The sequence below is a fragment of the Polypterus senegalus genome, chromosome 10 (genome assembly GCF_016835505.1).
Source record: "Polypterus senegalus isolate Bchr_013 chromosome 10, ASM1683550v1, whole genome shotgun sequence".
Classification (NCBI taxonomy): Eukaryota; Metazoa; Chordata; class Cladistia; order Polypteriformes; family Polypteridae; genus Polypterus; species Polypterus senegalus.
Genome location: NC_053163.1, coordinates 1,719,568 through 1,741,489, shown reverse-complemented (window position 1 = coordinate 1,741,489; position 21,922 = coordinate 1,719,568). Strand labels below are relative to the sequence as shown.

The window sequence follows — 21,922 nt, the reverse complement described above, 5'->3', positions numbered from 1 at the left end:
CTTTGTGACATGGTGCATTATCATGGTGGAAGTAGCCATCAGAATAAGGGTAAATTGTGGCCATGAAGGGATACACATGATCAGCAATAATACTTATATAGGCTGTAGCATTCAAGTGGTGATTGATTGTTATTAATGGGACCGAGTGTACCAACAAAACTTTCTCTATACATTTCACCACTATCACTAGCCTGGACTGTTGACACAAGGCAGGTTAAGTGCTTGCATTCATGCTGTTGGCATGAGGTTCTGACCCTACTATTTGTGTGTCTTAGAAATTGAGATTCATCAGACTACACTACAAAACTTGTCCAGTTTTGGCAATCCTATGCCCACTGCAGGTACAACATTTCTGTTCTTGGCTGACAGGAATGCAACTGACTTAGTCTTCTGCTGTTTTAGTCCATCTGCCTCAATGATTGATGTATTGTGCACACAGAGATGCTTTTTGTGCTCACCATAGCTGTACAGGATGGCTGTCTGAGTTACGATAACCTTTCTGTCACCTCAAACCAGTCCGGCCATTCTCCTCTGACTTCTCTCATCAACAAGGCATTTCTGTCTGCATAACTGACACTCACTGCATGTTTCTTTTTTTTCAAACCATTCTAAGGAAACTCCAGAGATTGCTGTGCGTGAACACCCCCAGGAGACCAGCAGTTAGAGAAATACTCAAACCCAGCCTGTATGCCACCAAGAGTCACGCCTTGGTCAAAGTCACTGAGATCACATTTTGTTTTCTAATTTGGGTGTTTGATGTGAATTTTAATTGAAGCTCCTGACCTGTATGTGTGTCATTTTATGCACTGAGCTCCTGACACATTTAGAAAACTGCATTGATAAGCAGATGTCCAGATAAATAAGTAAGTATGTATATTAAATTTAATTTTTCATGTATCCAAAATTACAATTATCATTCCCCTATTCTGAGCTTATTTAGATAAGCCAATCTGAAAAGTATTTCTTGCTCCGTAAAGTAATGGCTGCTTAATGATTTACAGCATCTGTCTTCCATCAATTTTCTGCACTGGCTTTTTCTACTAAAGGGTCAGTGGAGCCTATTCTGGCAAAGTTGGGCATAGTGGTTAAAGCTTTGGACACCAAACTTTGAGGTTCAAACTCTGCTACTGTCACTGTATGACCATGAACAAGTCAGTTCACTTGCCTGTGCTCCAACTGGAAAAACAAAAGAAGTGTAACCAATTGTATGTCAAATGTTGTAAGCTGCCCTTAATAAATACATCAGCCAAATTACTAAATGTAAATCTAAGTAGGAAGCTTCCAAGGGTGAGATGCCAATCCACCTACACGACTCCATCAACTCACTCCACGACTGTTTACAGGAAATAATTCAATTAACAGCATCACTCTTATGAACATAGATAGAACATTCATCTGCCACACAGAAGATAGGCATGAATCCAATCAGGCTCAAATGCTGTCAGACAACAAGGCTACCTGCTTCACCAGCCATAAATATTATAACCAGAAATGAAATTATTTAATTAAATAATTAATATCTAATAGGATACAACAGATTCTACTAATGTTATTGTGTGGATCCTCCACATCTCGAGTACATTCGTGGTGTGTGCATGTGTGGGTGTGTTGGCGATTGATTCTTATATCCATCCAAGGCTGGAGCCCCCATTGAGACTAATGATGCTGAAATAGGCTTAGGCTTTCTATAACACTGAATCAAAACAATAGAACCAGTTAACGGATGGAATAATGAGGAATTAATAATGTTCAGATAAAAAGAAATAATGATTCAAATATTCTATATAATAAACAGAAACTAACTGAAGGACGATGAACTTCTAAATCCCGCCCAATTTAAACATAAAACTATACAGCACTACAATTCCCGGCGTGCTTTGGGCGCATGAGCATGCGTGTCGATAGAACACAATGGCGGACCCTGCGGTTGTGGGGAGCGGGTTGATCGGCTCTGGAACGGTAAGGTTGCATATATGCTTGCTTTCTTTGCAATGGGGTACTAGCGATTAAAGTTCATATTACAGCGATTCGATTTTAGGTAAGAGTTTGCATTTTGGAAAGCAAGGTGCTTGTACCTTTTTAACCCTTTCAATGCATGATTCGGACACCTCGAGGTAAAATGATGACTGGAATCCCACCTCTACCGATTCGTTTATTGGCTGGAAGCATAAAGAAGCGTTTCCAATTGGTTGACGTGGCAGCCAATCTAAAGATGGATATGGCTGTGTTTCTTTTTAGCGGAGGAGTGGCATTGGGTTTCCGTAAAAAACAAAGCGTTTAAAGTTTTAAAATAAAATAAAACTAATATTAAAAGCATAACGGCGATGTTTAGTAATTTTAAAATGTTTGCACAAAAACGCTAAAATAGCTCTTTTAAGTACTAAAACCTTCATTGATAAAACCGAAACTTCATTTACACGAGCAAAAATGTACAAAACAATTCTAAAAAAACGAACATGTGGTGTATACACAATATTTGAAACCAATTTTCCATTAAAGGTAAATGGAATAGCGTCCTGTTATTACTTACAGGGGAACTCCTCAACGTTTGAAGCTACGGTAAAACCTGTCATTGTAACAAAATGTATAATCGGAATCAAATCAATACTACAATCATTAAACAGACGGTGTGCCTGACACCATTTTATTAGTTTTTAATCGGACAGAAAACATTCAAAATGTAGATTGGTGTAAGCTTGTTCCTCGGGGTTAGGGATTGTGTTGTCAAAAGCATCAACGTAGAAAATCACTAGGTTTAATAGTAATTGGTTACTCCTTGCACAAATCAAGGTATTTTTTTTCCAAACATTTCGCTGTGAAATTGATTTTGTTCAGATTAAGTATAGCTAATATTTACCTTCAATCCAACTTCAGAATGAAAGTTGTGCCTGGAGTGCGTCCTTTGCTCTCAGCCGCATTTTTCTTAATCCAATCCCCGGACCCGTTTCTGTCCCCAACTGCCACTCCTGTGAAATCCGTCTGCTTGCATATGTTTGGGGTTTTCGCATGGGATGGATAAGGACAAGCGAACTTGCAAATCATGTAAGTAGCATTAAAGTGTGACCAAATCAGAGCTCTGAAATTCAGTGCTATAATTGGTTAAGATATTATCATAGATGAAAAAATGTAACTTGGTTACAGCTGTCCAGTTTCTTTAGCTGGTTACGAGTACCTGAAATATTACCATCTTACAGTTTTACTGATTCAGCAGACGCTTCTCTCTCTGAGTTTCCAAATAATTTATCTTCTAAATGTTCATTGTTCTATACAGTATGAGATGTCTTATGCAGACTTATGTCTTATGTGGCTTCTATTCCTTTGTGTAAATAAAAGAAAATGAAGCCAATACAAGGCTGTTTTCCTGTGACTGGCAATTGGTCCCAGTTTAAGGCCAGTGCCATCAGGAACTCCATATGGCAGAACATTAAAACCGGAAATCTGTTGTTCTGACACACAAGTGAAGCTTTGCCACAGGATGCCTTTAAGGGATTATAATGACCTAAAATACACCTTTAAAAATTAACAAAGAAAGGCCTAAAAGGAAAAATAAATAGCTTTTGTCTCTAGAATTCCACCTGATTGATCACATTTGGTCTGAGTTGAGGAGGGCAGTCCATTTAAGCATAGACATAAATGAGCTGTAAAATTTTGTATTGACCTGAGATTCTTCACAACATCTTCTCCAACCTTATGAAGAATTCAGAGAAAAAGAAAAAGCTTTATGGTGTTACATGAACTAGTGAAGGCTGCACCTAGTTTTCTCATAATCATTTATCCTTATTTAAGGGCACATCCACTTACAAACCCAGCATGCTATTACAAACATAATATGAAATGTTAAATTCGACATTGGCTATATTAACAATAAATTATTCATTTGAAAGATTTAGTTTGAAATGTTTGTAGTAAAGTAACAACACAGTGGTTTCTTGTTTTTTGACCTTATAGATAGCTAGATCTCTGATAATTGCTTTTATTTTATTAAGAGTGCAGATAATTTGTAGTTTATTTGCTCAGAGCAGCAAGAGGTGGTCTTGTCATAGCACAAACATGATTGAAAACCTTTTGTAAAAAGTAATTCGGACTTCATTCATTTTTGCGCTGGAGTACACCAGGCTGATTTACAAATACAGTCTTAAATGATCTATTTTAAATTTTCATTAATATTTCTTAGTTGCCTATTTAACCAAATAATGGCCCTGAAGCAGTACCTATAGCTCAGTATTTTCACAATTAACAATTTATTGAAATTAAATGTGACATTGTTGATTAATATTAGTTATAACTAATGACATGGCCTTGAATCATTAGTGTGCACTACAAATTTTCACTAGATGCTGTAAAAGATATGAGGGGTTTGTGGAGTGATTCTTACTTCACACATCACAGCATCAGAGCTAGAAAGATATAATTAGACATCAGAGTCCTCCAGCTGTATCACATTTATAGGTCTGTCATCATATTCCTTAATGGAGAGCAAAATGCACTTGTGTCCCCTTCCTGATAATGTAATTGCTCATTAGGTGGTTTGCACTTTTGATTTACATGTTAAGAGTTAGATTTTATTTTAGTTTTTACTTCCTTTACCTGCTTTGTATCCACCCATTTTTATTTATTTATTTTTTTTTTTTTGCTGTGTGGGTTTTGCATTTTTTATAGATTGAGTACTATAATGTGCACATAGTACAATGAAATTCTTCTTGCATTTGTACTAATTGACTTGCAAAACATTGCCACTTTTCAACAGCTTGAGCAGTGAGTATTAGTAGCTACCTGGAAACATTTGCCTTTTAAACCTTGAAACCTCAGTTTTCCTAGATAATGTCATGAGTGATCCAGTCAAGGTGAAACATCCGAGGGCAGCAGAGGGAGACAGCAGCAGTGTCCTTGAAGGATAGGAACACAAGTCTGTAAGGACACTAGAAACCAGTTAACATGCAAGGATTACATTGCCCTCCACTAGTACTGACAAAATAGGCTGTGAATAAAAGTCTATATTATTTATCTCTTGGTTTTTTCGTTTGCAATATTAATAAAGATGTAACATATAATGAAAAAAGAAATTCCTATCGCAAAGAAATATTTTTACTCACAATTTTTGCAATTATCGTCACCTATAGAAAGTCATATGTGTAAAATCTAACTAAAATATATACTCATTCATATTTTATGTTTTTAAGTTCTAAGTGAGTAGGAACAATTAAGTGGCTATTCTTGACTTCCTTTTTCACTGTGGCATAAATGTGAGGTGACATATAGCAGTGGATGAAGAAAGAAGAGAACACAGTGAAGATATCTGACAATATTACTGAGTTGCACTAATCAGGAAATGAATATGTGAAAATAGCTAAGTGGTTGAAAATGTCCAGGGTAGTAATACGTTTAAAGCAAAAGGAGGTGTTAAGAATGGGCTTGGAAGAGAATTTATATTTATATTAACCCCACACCTCCCCAATGAGGAGGATTGATCAAGGGGCCAAAGAATCTCCAAAGATCACAGCTGGGGATTTGCAGATGTTATTTGGGTCTTGTGGTAAGAGTCTCTCAATTTACCGTCCGGTGCCACCTAGATAAGCAAAAGTTATTTGGGAAGGTTGCCAGAAAAACCAAACTGTTGTCAGCAAACAGACTCAATCAATAGCAGTTTTCCAGGGGTTATGGAAACTTTCAAAGGGATCGAGTTTTATGGTCAGATAAGACAAAACTAGAGCTTTTTACCAACCAACACCAGAGGTAGGTTTGCCATAGAGGCAATGATAGACCTGCAGAAGAGTGCCTCATCCATACTGTGAAGTATGGTGATGGATCTTTGATTTATCAGTCTGTTTTTCTGTCAAAAATCCTGGACAACTTTTTATAAATACCAGCAGGTATTAAATCACAACCTGACTGCTTCTACCAGGGAAAGTTAAATTGCTCCATGGTTAGATATTCTAGCAGGACAGTGATCCAAATTCAACACAAACATTAATCATTGACTGTAAAATCAGGATTTTACTATGGCCATCCCAATCTCTTGACTTAAACTCCATTGAAACGTGTTGAATAAGCTGAAGAGGAGAGACTTGGCTGGAGGGTTGTACACGGTATTAAATTAAGTGGTGTCAATAATGGTGGGGTGCACATATTTGAGAAAAATATTTGCAATAAGAACTTCTTCCTTTCAATCATTTTACTTCAATTAAAAATGATATTTTTGTTAATGTTTTTAGATCAATAGGATAAACAATACAGAAACTGTTTTACAGCCGATTTTGCTTTTATTTACCAAAGATGCCAGTAGTCCTGGAGGGCACTGTATATGTGTGCCTAACACTCTGCATGGAGGAACAAGCAGATTATGGAAGGCTGGCAAGAAACCACAGGGTTTCCTTGTTAGCAGATGGCAGCACATTGTCCCTCGCTGAGGAAGATGGGACTAAGTTTCTGTTTAAGGGCAGGCTGCCCCTGTAGTCAAAGAGAGCTACCTGAGCCCCCAGATGTAACCCCAGGACTTGAATGAAAATAAGTTTTAAATGAATGGCCTATGATGTAAAGCCACTTCAGGTCAGAGATGTGATTAAATCTAAAGCTGATGTTTTAGGTGCTGATATTGTGGTAAAGAGAGGCAGGCATTATGTGAAAGATAGTAATCTTTGATGGTACCTGAGCGATGGGCAAGTTGGTGAGCCAAATCACTTGATTGAGAGGGCAACTCCCTGTTAAAGACTGGTCTAGAGGAATTAGAGGGTTTTGTTTTTGTTTTGATAAATGATAAAAAGGTAATTTTTATATATCTTTGTGAAACATCAACCACAAAAACAACATTCCTTAAGCTTGAGTTAGTTTCACATGTTTAAAAATGCACTTGCTTTGAGTTCTTTTAAAAATGCAGGATAAGCAATAATTTTAACTTCTCTGATTTGTGCAAGAAGATTACAAAAATAATTATCTTAATGCTGTTAATTGTATTAAAATAAATGTAATAGTTTTTCAACTTTTTTTTGGGGAAATATAGCTGGTTAGAGGCGTTCTGTTTAGCGTGTTTTTTGTTTGTCTTTATGAAGAGTATTTTTTCTGAAGTCCACTGTACATGGCACATGTTCATTAACTCCTGCAGTTGTCTTACAATCATATAGAGGAGCATACTAGTAAGATATTATTCATTGTGAAATCCATTACTCTTCAAAAGTCATACATTTTATTTGATTAAACTGGATCAAGTGAGTCAAAAGGTACTGGCACCTTTTGATCAGGGATGGATTGTAGTGTAAATGCTTGTGATCTGAATCCAAATGCTGCTTCTCGTAAGGTAGTACAAATGCAGGTTGTTGCAATTCTCTTGCAATTGATTCATGTTTAGAATTGTTGCTAATACAGACTGATTTGGTTAATTAAAAAGACTAGGGGGCTTTGCCCTCTGCTCGCCCCTGCGCTACATGCTAGCCTCTCTCCAGTTCTATCGCTCACGTATGGGGATGCGGTTGTACAGTTTAAACAGATTTTTATTTTCATGGGAATTGTTGCATATGCATCTTAGACCTAACTATTTTACATTACAGCGAGTAATTAACCATATTAAAAAATAGTAAAACATAATAATTTGAAAGTAAATTATGTTTAATGTTGCGTTATTCATTGCGTTATACAATTTCATTATGTTTAGCTTTGAAATTAACACAAAAATACTTTTTAAACTTACTTTTACTGTAAAACTTCAGCAAAAACAATTTTTTGAATTAAATTTTTATCAATATCGCATTGAATTTTGATTCTGTGTTTAGACTTTCATCGTGGGAACAAAACGTATAACTGCCCATGATTTAAATTCGGTTCTTTCTCTCTTAAGTAAAATGACTTTTTCGAATGTTTGGCTCTGAGATTTGTTAATTATCTTTGCAAAAGCTATTCTAACGGGAAACTGTTAATGTTTTAATATGAATGGCATATCAAGATCTCCTTTGTTGTGTAATGTTATCCGCAGAAGTACATTTCCCCACTTGAACACATCCTTCTTTCTACAGTAATTTGTGTGGTGCAAGACTGGACGGTGTGAACAGTTGTAGATATTCTTCGTGATATTGTAAGTCGATGTTTTCATCTTCTGCACGATCAACACCAACTGTTTCAGCACAGTCTATTAATATGCATTTAACCAATTTGCTGTGTAACCAATCAACATTTTTGGTGATAATTTGTTCGACTTAATCGTTTCTCTGTGCTAGGATTGCCCATGTACTCATTTCTTCTGTTGATAACCCTTTGTGATGAAATTCTTCCATAAGATTTAGACATAATGCATCTTCTTTAATTGGGAACTTAAAGTTAGGAAAAATTTAAATTTATAAGAGCTGAGAGTGCAGAAACTGTGTCTGTCAAAAGCTTTCACATGAATGAGAGGTAAAAGTACCGTGTGCGTGGTTGAATATGGTTGAGAGGAGGGCAGGACTTGAAAAAAATCTCATGGCCAAAGTCTCATCTCATGGGACTTGAAAAAATCTCTTGAAAAAAGTCTTGTCTCGTTGCAGGATTTTTATATCTAATCAAGAGATAAGCTCTGCTTTTGTGTTTGAACTCCTTGAATATCTGTGTCACTCCATTTTGTTTCTTTCTTCAGAGGTCATCAGGAACCAAGTCGTCTTCCAGCCCTGCAGAGAATTACCAGCTTGCTCGTCGGCGTACTTTGCAAGTGGTCGTCAGCTCTCTCTTGACAGAAGCTGGGTTTGACTCTGCAGAGAAAGCTGCTGTGGAGTCGCTGACTGAGATGATTCAGAGTTGTAAGTAACCGTAAATACAGAAGACTAGAAATCTGTAAACCTTGGTGTAATTCTGAGCCTGTTCCCTGTATAAGTGGAATTTGCTTTTTAGCAAGTGAGTTGTGTGGATTTTCTCACACACCCCAGAGATGTGTTTGGTATTTTTGAAGTAGGCTGACATCCAGTCCAAGGCTGGTTCCTAACTTTGTCGTCTAGATCTGATTCCTCCACCACCTAAACCACTAATGAAGCAAGGGGGTTTAGAACATAAATGGGTGGATTATCATCTGTGAGAGCATGTTCAGCTTTCGGTTGTAAATTTACATAAGTGATTTAAAAAAGTGAACACTTCTACAGACCACTTGTAAAGCATTCATATTACACATATACATTTACCCATTAAATAACACCATTACCATTTCAAGTTTATTAATCATCTTTATTAAAAGATGAATATTTATTCCCTCCTTGTGATTCATAATGTTGCTGTGCAGTCTTGTCCGGTGTGTCTGATGCATCCTCTTTGTAACCTACAGGATGTTTTTGGTTGTGTTTCTGAACAATATTGTACATTTCATTCATGACAGATCTACAAAAAATAATTTAATAGGCCACTCTAGACATGCTGGGCAAAATCTTGTAGTCGTGTGCTTTGCCACATGTCATTTTTGCTCATTATTTAAGGGTAGTTTTAACTTTGATATAATTTTGTTTTGCATGTACTTGACTACACAATTGCCCTTTTTTATCGTGTAAAACTACTTTTGTGAAATGTGCAGTAGATTCAGAAAGTATTCAGACCACTTCACTGCACACCTTATTGTGTTGTAAATTTAATTTCAAATAAATACATTTACCATTTTTGTCCATTGGTCTACTTTTTGCTGTGGCACTCCAAATTGTGATCATGTGTATCTTGTTTGCTTTAAATTATCCCTGTGATTTTTTTACAACAGATTGGTGTTAACTTGTGTCAAACTGAATTGATTGGACATTGTTTAGAAAGGCACAGACTTGTGTATAGGAGGTCCCACAATGCACACTGTATGTCACAACAAAAGCAACCTTGTGAAGCCTAAGGAACTCTCTGTAGATCTCTGCAATCAAATTTTGGTGAGGCATAAATCAGGACAAGGGTATAAAAGCATTTCTAAAGCTTTGAATGTTCCCAGAGGCACATTGGCCTTAAGAATTGTGAAATGGAAGACATTTGGTGCCATCATGACTCATCCTACAGTTTGTCATTTGGCCAAACTGAGCAACTGAACAGGAATTTTGACCAAGAATCCAATAATCATTTTAAAAGAGCTTTAGAAGTCCTCTGCTGAGATGAAAGACCCTGTCAGAAGGAAGACCATGGAAGCAGCACTCCATCAATCAGGTGTTTATGGTAGACTGGCTAACTCCTGCTTAGAGTTTGCCAAATGGCATTTAAAGTACTCTGAAAACATGAAGAAAAAGATTCTCTTGTTTAATGAGACAACATGTATTCCAGTCGTTATGTCTGGTGACGACCAGGCACTGCTCATCACCTGCATAATACCATCCCAACAGTGAAGTATTATTGTGGCAGCATCATGCTGTGGGATTGCTTCTTAGTGGCAGGGACAGAGAGACTGGTCAAAATTGAGGGAAGGAGGAATGTAGTCAAGTACAGAGATGTCCTTGAGTAAAACCTGCGAGTGCATATCATCTGAGACTGGGGTGACTTTCAGCATGACAGTGACCCAAAGCACACAGCCAACACAATGCTAGAGTGGCTTTGGGAAGAGTCTTTGACTGTCTTTGTAGGGCCCAGTCAGAGTCCAAACATAAACCCTATAGAACATCTGTGGAGAGACCTGAAGATGGTAGTTTAGAGACGCTTTTCATCCAATATGACAGAGCTTGAGAGGATTTGCCGGAAAGAATGGGATAACTTGCCTAAATCCAAGTGTGCAAAGTTTGTTGAGACTTACCCATGAAGACTGGAAGCTGAAATTGCTTCCAAAGTGACTATGACAAAGTACTGAATTAAGCGTCTGAATACTTCTATTGATGAGTTACTTTGATTTTTAATAAATTTGCAAACATTTCTGAAAACATGTATTCACTTTTTCATTATGTGTTATTTGGTGCAGATTAATGGGTAAAAATGGCAAATGTATCCATTTAAAATTAAATCTACAATGAAATAAAGTGTGCAGAAAGTGAAGGGATTGACACACTTTCTGAATCCATGGTAGAAGAGGTTATTAATGCTAGCTTCCCCACAATCTTGCTCAGAATAAGCAAGAGGAGAACATAGATGGATAAATGGAACTAGAAGAAGTTTTCCGCAAACAGTAATTTGCAATAGAAAATGAAGAGATGCTCCTTCTACTCCACAAATATTGATTCCATTCTGCTGATTTTTTTTCTAAATGCAAGCTCATTGTGTGATTATGTTGTGCTGTATGTTTTCATGTCCTTACTTAAAACAAGTATAGAAGTCCACTGTTTCAGCAAGTATTACCGTGTCTCATTTCAGAGAAGAAAATCACTCTGGCTTTTGAAAAATAAAAATGGGTTTTTGGCATTAACTAAAAAAGAAGCATAGTATTTACTCTATAGGCATTCATTTAATGGAGAATAGAAAGTGAACGTAGAAATTGTGCATTTAGTAGCCAAATGGTGACTGAAATTTAAAAACGGGAAGTTCTGATGCTGTGATTGACTTTATGCTTATAGTGTGTGGAATTTAAAAGAAAATAAAAATAGGGCAATAGCATTACAGAACTGAAAGATTCCCTACAAATTAATTTGTATACACTTTAGTAATGAGAGACTAGTTTGAGATTTACAATTTGAATCCTCTTTTATTGTTCTCAGTTTGGTGATTTGTGACTCAAATATGAAGCAGTACACTGTCTCCACCAGTGTCGTCTTAAGGCTGTAATTCTTGTCTGTGGTCCACAGTGAGTTACTCCACCTTTAGTGTTATGCAGGATCTTGTGGCTGCTTCAAGTGAATAAATTAATTCAGGCAAGCTCCCTGCTACAGCTGGATCAGGAAGAACATCTCCCATTTAATTTTTGGTAATTTTGAACAAAGTCAGATAATAGGTCTCAAAAAAGAAAGCACATCCTACTGTTGGAGGAACACTACCATGCCACCTGGCAGTCGGAGTACTGCAAATTTGATTTCTTCACAACAAACACCTGCAGCTAGTTGGTTGATCAAAGTTAGTTATGTTACAGAGTGTGGAGATATGCTTTTTCATCCAATTTTTGTTATTAAATATCCAAAAGGTGAGCACAACAACCAGTGAGGAAAGAGCAAAAAGAAGGGCACTGCTGTCTTAAAATGGTGATGCTTTTTGTACTGTACAGCTCTGATTCACAAAAGCATCCATTCATTCCTTTTAAAGAGCAAAGCCACACTGCCTTCTGCTCACCCGGAATAGGAGCAGAGAATGTAGAATTGAGAAATAAAGAACATATGTGTTTTGAATCTCCCAAACAGAAAAGAAGCTCATCTGTCTGATGCCTCGTATTTTACATACCGTAGCAGAATGGAAAAAAGAATTAAAAGTGTAGAGACTGCGGCTAAACTTACTGCAGATGTTACCCTTTCGTAAAGTGCTGCTTCGTCAGTCTGTTGGCGATCAGGAAAGGGGTCGAGCACAATTGCGCTGGATAATCAATACTCATTCAGTAAATATGATGTGGACTGTAATTTTCAGTCTTGTAATTTGACCTGGGGCAGCGACGAGATAAGCAACTGCTATCAGCAAATATAACATGCACCACGACAAAAAGTCATGCAATGTGACATAGGCTTTATCCTCTCCATATGTTTAATTTTTTTGTTTAGAACATTAGAACAATCATGACAAGAAAAGGCCATTCAGCCCAAGGCTTGCCAGTCCTATCCACTTAATTCTCTCTAAACAACATCAAGTCTAGTTTTGAAGGTGCCTATAGTCCTACTGTCTACCACTCTGCTTGGTAACTTATAATGTGTTTATAGTTCTCTGTGTGAAGAAAAACTTGCTAATATTTGTGTGAAATTTACCCTTTACGAATGGGGAAACAGTTGGAAAGTTGTTAAATATTTTTGTAATACTTTAAGGATTAGGACACAGTTGCATTGCTAATTTGAAATGTTCCTGACTTGGATGTTTAAAAATGAGATGTGAAAATCAGGCTACTTTCATTTTTGGCAGATATCACAGAAATCGGACGCTATGCTAAGAACTACTGTGAGCACACAGCCCGAACACAGCCCACACTTTCAGATGTGATGGTCACTCTTGTGGAAATGGGTGAGTAATACGGATGTAGAAGCTTGTTGAGGACTAACTGCTGAATGATTTGAACTTGCGTATGAAAAGCAGAATTTTACTCTGGATGGCATGAGCGCACAATTGTCACACTAGCTCCATTTTTTTTTTCCTATTAACAATATTACTACCCATATAATTTTTTATTTTCAGTATTTGGTTAATCAGACATTCCTAAAGATGTTAAGAATACTCTGATTTTTTTTTTTTGGAAATTGTTTGGAATGTGGATTTTTAATCCGGAGTTCGAACAAACTGTTACACTGCATTTCTTTTAATTTGTTCCCTTATTGCTTGTTAACTTCATATTTTCTGGTCACTCAGTTGGAGTGTATAATGCTTTACTTTTGAAAGCTGCATTAAACAAATGATTCTGCACAGTAAAAATAGTAACATGGTGTTGTGTGCATTAATATTTTCATATTTCTTCTCTTCTGATTATTCAGGTTTCAATGTGGATACCCTGCCAGTTTATGCCAAGCGCTCCCAAAGAATGGTCATAACTGCCCGTAGGTAACATGCATTTCAGTCAAAAGCATGAGTTATATGAAGTTCTGGGAAAATATTTTATTTTAGACAAGGTTCATACAGACTTTCAGGATTAGGTTTTTTATGTTTAAATTTGGGATTTCAAGTTAATAATCTTGTTTAAAATGCCTTATTCCTTTGCAGTGAAATCCCAAGATTTATCCAGTTTTGTTTAATTTTGTTTGTTTTTTTGTATTCAGAGTTTGTTTATAATGCATTTTACTTAATTTTGTATTGCTAGCTCCAGTAACAAATCCTCCGGTCACCCCCAAGGCTCTTGTGGCTGGCATGAAGAGGACCCACCCTTCACATATCCCTACACACTTTCCAGAATTTCCGGACCCTCATACTTACATCAAAACCCCGGTAAGGGTTTTTATAATGGCCACAATTTTTAAACAAGTAGTAGGTTTTATTTAGGCAGGTTTAGATATTAAAGGATTGTTGCACTTTAAACAAATTGTATTTCCTTTATTTAGAGGATCACCTCCATTTTCTTTTAAACTTCTTTGCTCAAGACTCAAATAGAATGTAAAATTTGCCATAGGTAGGAAAGACATCAATTATTAAGTTATGAACCATGTTTAGACTTTTTTTCTACATACTGTATTAGTTGGTTGGTCCAAATATGAAAGAAAAAATGTAATTCTGTATAAGCTACACTTTTAAGTAATCACTTCATTAGTCAAGTACAAATTATAAGTGTGCGTACAAAAAGTATAGTGCTGTATTTGAAATCTGCGATTCTTAACCTTTGCAGCAGTCTTGGCATACATGCTTGTCTTTGAACTTATTTAATTAACAAAAGCATATTTGCTGCTAGTGCTATTACATTACCTGTATTGTTTGAAGTATAATACAAAATAAAGAAGCCATTTCAAAAACCGCCTGTGTATTTAAGAAAAATGTGTTTTTAGTGCCTGAATTTTTTAATCATAACATAAATATGTAAGTGTTTTTTAGGGATATATAATAATAATAACTAGTCATTTTCAAAATAGAGAATTTGTTACTGCAGATGGTTTTTGATAGTAACAAAAGTTGCTTCCTACTCACTTGGCTCGTGTATTATTTACTAAAGCATGTATAACATAATTGTGTTTTTGAGAAAAATGAAAACAAAAGTAATTTCAAAGTGCAGAATTAGTTGCTGCAGACATTTTTTTACACCTTTATAACAAAGACTACTTTGTTATCCTATTGATTCATAACTTCAGCATTTCCATCAGAATTAGCCACATTTAACATAAATGGAAATGCAAATGTGTTGCATATCCACATATAACAATCAAACCAGCGGAAAGATGAAAGCATCGTGTAGGGCAGTGGCAGGAAGGGCAGCCAGTCCTGATACCTGAGCAGCTTTAAAAAGCGAGCGGAGAAATAGGTATAGCGCACGTCAAGCTGTACTCCTTTAGAAGAGTGTTATGTCTTTGAATTCCTTGATAGCAGTGTGGCATGTCACTGTCTTTTCACTGTTTCTTGTTGGGTCATTGTGAGCAGCACATTCCCACTCTTAACTATAGTTAAGTAGCTGCTGTGTGGCACAGATGAACATGAGTGGACTCTGGAGATACATTTTAATGCCAGGTGTAAATGTGATTGTACAATCTATACATGAAACAAACATTAAAAGAGGGGCTTTGAGAAAACTGACAATTTTGGGTATTGATGAAGCCGTCCACTTTAAAAAATACATTTGACACCCGTGCTGTTGTTTGAATTTTAGAGGTTTGTGTATTCTGTTGTCATGGCTGCCAAAGGTGCATCTACCAAATACTGACTTGAGGGGTGAATGCCAGGGCTGTTTAAATTAGTTAAAAAATAAGGTTTGAATATTCAAATTAAAAGTAAGTAAATACACAAATATATTCAAACTTAGGTTAACTATTCTGAATGTTACATGTACGTTTGTACATGCTTTTTTTTAATACTTTATTATTATGGTAACAGCCTTAAACTGTTTAAATATAAGAGCTGTCAAAATCCCCAGCATCTGTACTGCCTTCATTTTTACCTTCTCATATACGAAGGGATATAGGGGAAGTATTGTAATGATCCAAAAATTCGATGTTGATTATTCTCAATGTTTTAGACCTCCTTGACTTTCTCGTATAGAGAAAGTATTAGAATCCTCCAAAAATTCCATTTTGAGATTTTGATGAATTTAGCAGCTTTAGAGCTCCCCGAGTCCAAAAAATACCATTTTTGGACTTGTGTGTGTGTGTATGTGTATGTAAACACGATAACTTGAGTACGCTTTCACTTAGGTCAACCAAATTTTGCATACAAGTATTAGGTACAAAACATAGATTTCCATTAGCTTTTGGGCTATTTCCGTTAACAGAAGTAGTACCTTACCTTTTATTCATGCAGCTGCAGAGTCTGATTTACATTTATAATAATTGTTCAATATATTATTAATTTGATTTGTTTTGTTGTTGATGGGTCTTTAATGTACATAATATAAATTGTCTTGCGGTTTACTCCTCAAATATCCATCCCCATATCTGAGTATACATGAAAGTCGAGGGGAGACCACTCCCGATTTTTTTTCAGTATAGTACTGACGCCTGGGTGTGAAAAGCTTTAAAAGCAGCCATAAGAAATTCAAATCCATACGAGTTACACATGCAGACGCCGTGCTTTGCTACATTATTATTAATGCTTTTTTACTTTGGCATCTGCAAATCGTGACGCACTTATGACAATGTTGTGTGGGTCCTGCTTGCAGCACACCGCTGGAGTACTGCGGTGCAAATTTATTGTGCCGTGTCTTGCTCCCAAACAGCAGAGCAGTTTAAGGTCAAAAGGGATACTGGTTAGTTAGTAAGACAGTGACAAGGTGAAAATAGTAAGCAAAGTAAAAAAAGCAGGCAAAAGGCAGGCAGGTCGAATGCAGACTTATTCTGTTATTTTGTTATTTGTGCAATCAGCAGCGGCAGGGTACCATTTATATTGCGGCAATCAGAATACAAAGCCAGTCGGCACCTATGGACTGACCCAGAAAAACCGGATTGTAACAATGTCACGTCAGGGTTCTAATTTACATATGCAGCAATATTTTAACAAAGGTGGCCTGAATATTTGTAGTTACACTTCATTGTTTTAGGCCTTATGTGTCAAACCAGCAGCCATGTAAGATGGAGATTCATTGTGGGACATGGTGTGTTGGATGACAGTTGAGGTTTGAAAGCGTTGTAATGAAAGAACTTGTACAGGTATTTTCCATTTGCTTTCATGAGAAGGTCTTAGCATTAAACATTGAGGTGTCTCAGGTTTAAAAGTGAATGGGACAGAATGCAGAATGTGCACTTATTAGGGCACAGGAAAAGTGTTTATATATAGAAAAAAAAAAAAATGCACTGGTTGAAGTTGAAAGCGCAGAGTAATGGGATAGAAAATAAAACTTGAAGGCATGTGACTGTGAGTTTTATTAATGAAGATGATAAGCTAGCCATTCAAAATTATAAAAAGGCTGATTGTGGAAGTGAAGCACAAAAACACAAGTAAAATACAAAAGCTTTGCATAGCGCGTCTGGAGTAACAATGTCATAGTTAGTGCTGGTAAAACAAACAACCATTCTTTGACAATCGAATGTCAGCTTTTGCCTTAGAACAAGACCTTTTTTAAAATATATTTGAAACTAGGGGGCTCTGCCCCCTGCTCGCTTCACTCCTCAACCCCCTGTGCGGGCACTACTAGCTAGCCACTTCATAGCTCTGCCGTTTGCGTATGGGGAAGTGGATGTACAATTTAAACAGATTGTTATTTTCATAGGAATTGTTACATATGCATAATAGACCTAACTATTTTTACATTACAGTGAGTAATTAACCATGGTAAAAAATAATAATAGATTTAAAGAAAATTGTTTCATGTTGCGTTTTAGGTATTCGTTGCGTTATACGTTTTCGTTCTGTTTGGCTTTGAAATTAACATGCAAATAATTTTTAAACTTAAATTTTTACTGTAAACCTTCAGTAAAAACAATATTTGGAATTAACTTTTCGTCAATATCGCTTTGAATTTTGATTCCGTGTTTGGCGTTACATCATGACAACACAACGTATAAGTGCCCGTGAGTGAATATCATTTCTTTCTCTCTAATAAGTAAACTGACCTTTTTGAATGTTTGTCCCTGTGATTTGTTAACTGTCATAGCATAGCTATTCTAACGGGGAAACTGTAAACATTTTAATACGAATGGCATATCAAGATCTCCTTTGGTGTCTAATGTTATCCGTGGAAGATGTACTACATTACCTTTCTTGTCGCCTGTTAAAATTTTACATGTCGTTGTCCTATTGCATAGCCCATCACTCAGACATAAATTGCGCAATAACATTACAATACATCCTTCTTTCAACAGTAATTTGGCCGGTTGGAGACCGGACGGTGTTAACGATTGTAGATATTCTTCGTGATATTGTAAGTTGATGTTTTCATCTTCTGCACCATCACCACCAACTGTTTCAGCATAGTCTATTGATACACATTTAACCAATTTGCTGTCTGACTGATCGACAATTTTCATTTTAAATTCGTTTGACTTCATCGTTTCTCGGTGCTAGGATTGCCCGTGTACTCATTTCTTCTGTTGATAACCCTTTGGGATGAAATTCTTCAATAAGATTTGGACATAATGTCTTCTTTAATTGGGAACTTAAAGGGAGGAAAATGTAAAAATATATGAGAGCTGAGAGCACAAGAACTGTGTCTGACAAAAGCATTCACACGAATGAGAGGTGAGAGGACCGTGGGCGTGGTCAAGAGGAGGGCGTGACTTGAAAAAATCTCTTGGAAATGGTCTCAAGATTTTCTTTTACAGTATAATAGAGAGATATACTCAAATAGTGATGTTCAATCTGACAGCCCTAGTGAATACTTTTCTGATAAATGCGTTTGTGTTTTATATCTTTAGTTAACTTTGAGCACTTCGCATATACCGTGTTTCCCTCAAAATAAGACAGGGTCTTAACATTAATTTTTGCTCTAAAAGATGCACTAGGGCTTATTTTCGGGGGATATCTTATATTTATTCATGTACAACAATATACATTTATCCAAATACAGTCATGTCATCTTCTTCTGAAATATCGTCATAACTCTCCACATTCAAAACCTGAATTTCAGCCTGAATTTCTTGCTACCGCAGGCGCTTTTAGAATCCTCCAGGATCGAGGTGCGCGCCTCGATGTTTGATGAATGGTTCGATGTGGTGAAGCAAAATGCCGACATACAAATGCATTCATGGTGCTTTGATATTCAAGTGTCACATATTCCCCAAAGTAATGACACAGTACATTTTAAAAGTCTCACATACCATCCTCTGTGTCATTTTTTTTTTTTTTTTTTGCAATACCGTCAGAATGTACAGCGGTGTATTTGAGCCACAGAGGGAAAAAAAATTACATAATGAAAATGTCTGTTTTGTGATTAAAGTCGAAATTTTGGCTTTAACCTCGAAATGTTCTTTACTTTATCATTAAAGCAGACCGTCGTAAACGCCATCTTAAAACCGACCCAGTTGTTGACAGCAGAGGCAAGCAGCATCGTCACACAGAGCTCATTACATTTATGATATTCCAGCTCTCTGCACATTTAGAATTCTTAGATTTATACTTGATATCACTTTCATGATGAAATGCATTAAAAATATGTATGTTACATCTTACAGATAAATCGTTAACTTTGTTTAAATAATTAATACTCTTAATAGTTACACATATGGGGTGGCACAGTGGCAGAGGGGTAGCGCTGCTGTCTCGCAGGGAGTCACGTCCCTTGTAATCCCTGCGTGGAGTTTGCATATTTTCCTGCTGGGTTTCCACAGTGTGCTCAGTTTTCCATCCAAAGACACGAAGGTTTGGGGATTTGGTGAGGCTACAATGACACCAGTGTATGTGTGTGCTTTTGTTCACCTTGCGATGAGCTGATGCCCCGTCCAGAGATTTTGTTTCTGTCTTGCGCTGATGCTGCTGGAATGGGTGCTTCCCCGAGTTGATGGATGTAATCATTAAACATCCTTTTCAGAGATATTGTGGCAGGGTGTCCGCAGAAATTAATGGATGTTACGGGCACAGACGTCACATCGCATGAAGTATAAACCTGGCCTTAGGCGCCTTACTTTTCAGCTGATGATCTTGACTAGGGCTTATTTTTGGGGTAGGGCTTATATTGCAGAGCAGCCTAAAAATCATGCTAGGGCTTATTTTTGGAATAGGTCCTATTTTAGGGGGAAACACGGTATCTTTTTTCACTTTGACATTAAAGTCATTCTCTATTCATCATTCTCAAAAAAGCCAAACTAAATCAACTGTGACTCAGTGTTAAACAACAAAATGTGAAAACTTCCAATGAGGTGGATACTTTTTTTAAGCATTGGATTTACCTCTTTCTCTCCTTACTGTCGTATTTGCCTGTAGACGTACCGTGAACCCATCTTGGAGTACCAGATTGTACGTGAGAAAGCAGCTTCCCAGCGCAGGGATGTGGAACGTGCTCTGACTCGGTTTATGGCCAAGACTGGAGAGACACAAAGCCTCTTCAAAGATGACATTACCGCCTTCCCATGTAAGCCTTAGTTCACAGAGATACTGGAATTCAGTTTTTCTGCATGTGTGAAACTCAATAATGTAATTCCTCACAGACTGTCGGCTTTCTTTTTGCAGTGATTGCAGCAAGACCCAGTGCCATCCCTTATTTGAATGCGTTGTTGCCCTCTGAACTCGAGCTACAGCAGCTGGAAGAGACAGACTCCTCCGAGCAGGATGACCAGACAGACAATGAGAACATCTCTATGAACATTAGTAATGTGAGTAGCCTTGTATTACATGTGATGAGCTTTCTCTTTACATGCTGTGTAAATTATTAACTGCCTTGTTGGAAGGTAATAAAATTGTTTAGATTTAATTATACAATTATCAAAGAAAAAGGAAGCAAAATTTAAAAAAAAAAAAATATATGTGACGACAGTAAAAATATGCTATATGAAGGTCATGTGAAAAGACAATTTCCCCTCAGGGATTAATAAAGTACATCGTATCAAATCAAAAAGAATTTTTCCCTTGAAATGTCCACAATACTTAGCGTTCAGTGCAGTGCTGTTTAAGTCTGCTATCAGAATGCTTAACCATACACTTCTTTCACTTAGGATGAGACAGGAGCTGATAAAGAGAACAATGTCTTACCCCAAGGTGGTGCCCTCGCTTCTGCAAAAGCTAACGAAGAAAATATGATTGACAACCCTTACCTGCGGCCTGTTAAGAAGCCAAAAGTACGACGGAAGAAATGAATCCTGGTCAGCAGTTTGTGGCTCCAAGCTATAGCAAGTTAAGATGGTCCTGGCGCAGATTAGACCCTCATTAGACGATCAAAGTTTGCTTTCAAACTTTCCAGGGAAGCAGAGAGTTAAGTTGCTGTAAAGTGTTTCATAACAGAGGCTGTTCTACTCCAAGGTTCCATTTTCTAGTTAAAGTTCAAGACATTTTTTCTCTTTCATTTACAAGTTACTCTCGAGGAAAAATGTTTGATGTATTTTTTTTTTATTTCTGTAAATTATATATATATTTTTTTGCTTTTGTACAGTAAATGCTTGTCCTGACATTCAAGAAACTGGTAATAAGTTTAAACTGTTAATGTAACATATTATTTTGTAATTAAAATAGGTTTATCTGTTAAACTTTTTTGCTTTATTTTCCATTGTAAATTTAATAAGTATTGTTTCTACTGTTTTATGTTCATAGATTGAGTTTTAAAAATGTGCAGTTATTTTATTTTGTAATTAAACTAAATGACAGGCAAATTAAGTGTTTTTGCAGCCTGTATTTAATTTCATTTATTATTCACATCTGTTAGCATATTTAACTTAACTCCATAAGTTTATCAAAGCATGAAACACAAAATCTCTTAGCAGTTTTTTATTTTGCTTGATTTTTCCTGCTGTTTTAGAAATACAAATCCATGTTTGCTTGATTAACTGCCAGAGAGTGTTTAGAAGCCATTAAGAAGGCTAGCAGAGTGTCAGGTTATATAGCGCCTTGATGTGTGGAGTACAAGTCACTGATGAGGCCTCATCTGGAGTACTGGGTGCAGTTTTGGTCTCCAGGCTACAAAAAGGGCATAGCAGCACTAGAAAAAGTCCAGAGAAGAGCGACTAGGCTGACTCCAGGGCTACAGGGGATGAGTTATGAAGAAAGATTAAAAAAGCTGAGCCTTTTCAGTTTAAACAAAAGAAAATTAAGAGGAGACTTGAGTGAAGTGTTTAAAATTCTGAAGGGAATTAGTCCAGTGAATTGAGACTTTAAAATGAGCTCAGCAAGAACACGGGGACACAGTTGGAAACTTGTTAAG

At 36.7% G+C, this 21,922-nt stretch overlaps 1 protein-coding gene across 1 annotated transcript; it reads left to right on the top strand.

Moving 5' to 3' along the window:
- Nucleotides 1-1,911: 1,911 nt before the first annotated feature.
- Nucleotides 1,912-21,205, top strand: taf8 (TAF8 RNA polymerase II, TATA box binding protein (TBP)-associated factor). The gene is made up of 8 exons (XM_039764798.1): nt 1,912-1,959; nt 8,597-8,756; nt 12,922-13,020; nt 13,485-13,547; nt 13,808-13,932; nt 19,996-20,143; nt 20,242-20,384; nt 20,724-21,205. Exons 1-8 carry the CDS (start codon nt 1,912-1,914, stop codon nt 20,862-20,864), a joined length of 927 nt encoding a protein of 308 aa, XP_039620732.1. The 3' UTR covers nt 20,865-21,205.
- Nucleotides 21,206-21,922: the final 717 nt, after the last annotated feature.

What these genes read in the sequence shown, in the direction of transcription:
- taf8 (XM_039764798.1), top strand. Translation starts at nt 1,912, where the DNA reads ATGGCGGACCCTGCGGTTGTGGGGAGCGGGTTGATCGGCTCTGGAACG. An exon ending in GGTCACTCTTGTGGAAATGG is followed by an intron (nt 13,021 to 13,484) that starts GTGAGTAATACG and finishes CTGATTATTCAG; the next exon opens with GTTTCAATGTGGATACCCTG. An exon ending in ATACTTACATCAAAACCCCG is followed by an intron (nt 13,933 to 19,995) that starts GTAAGGGTTTTT and finishes ATTTGCCTGTAG; the next exon opens with ACGTACCGTGAACCCATCTT.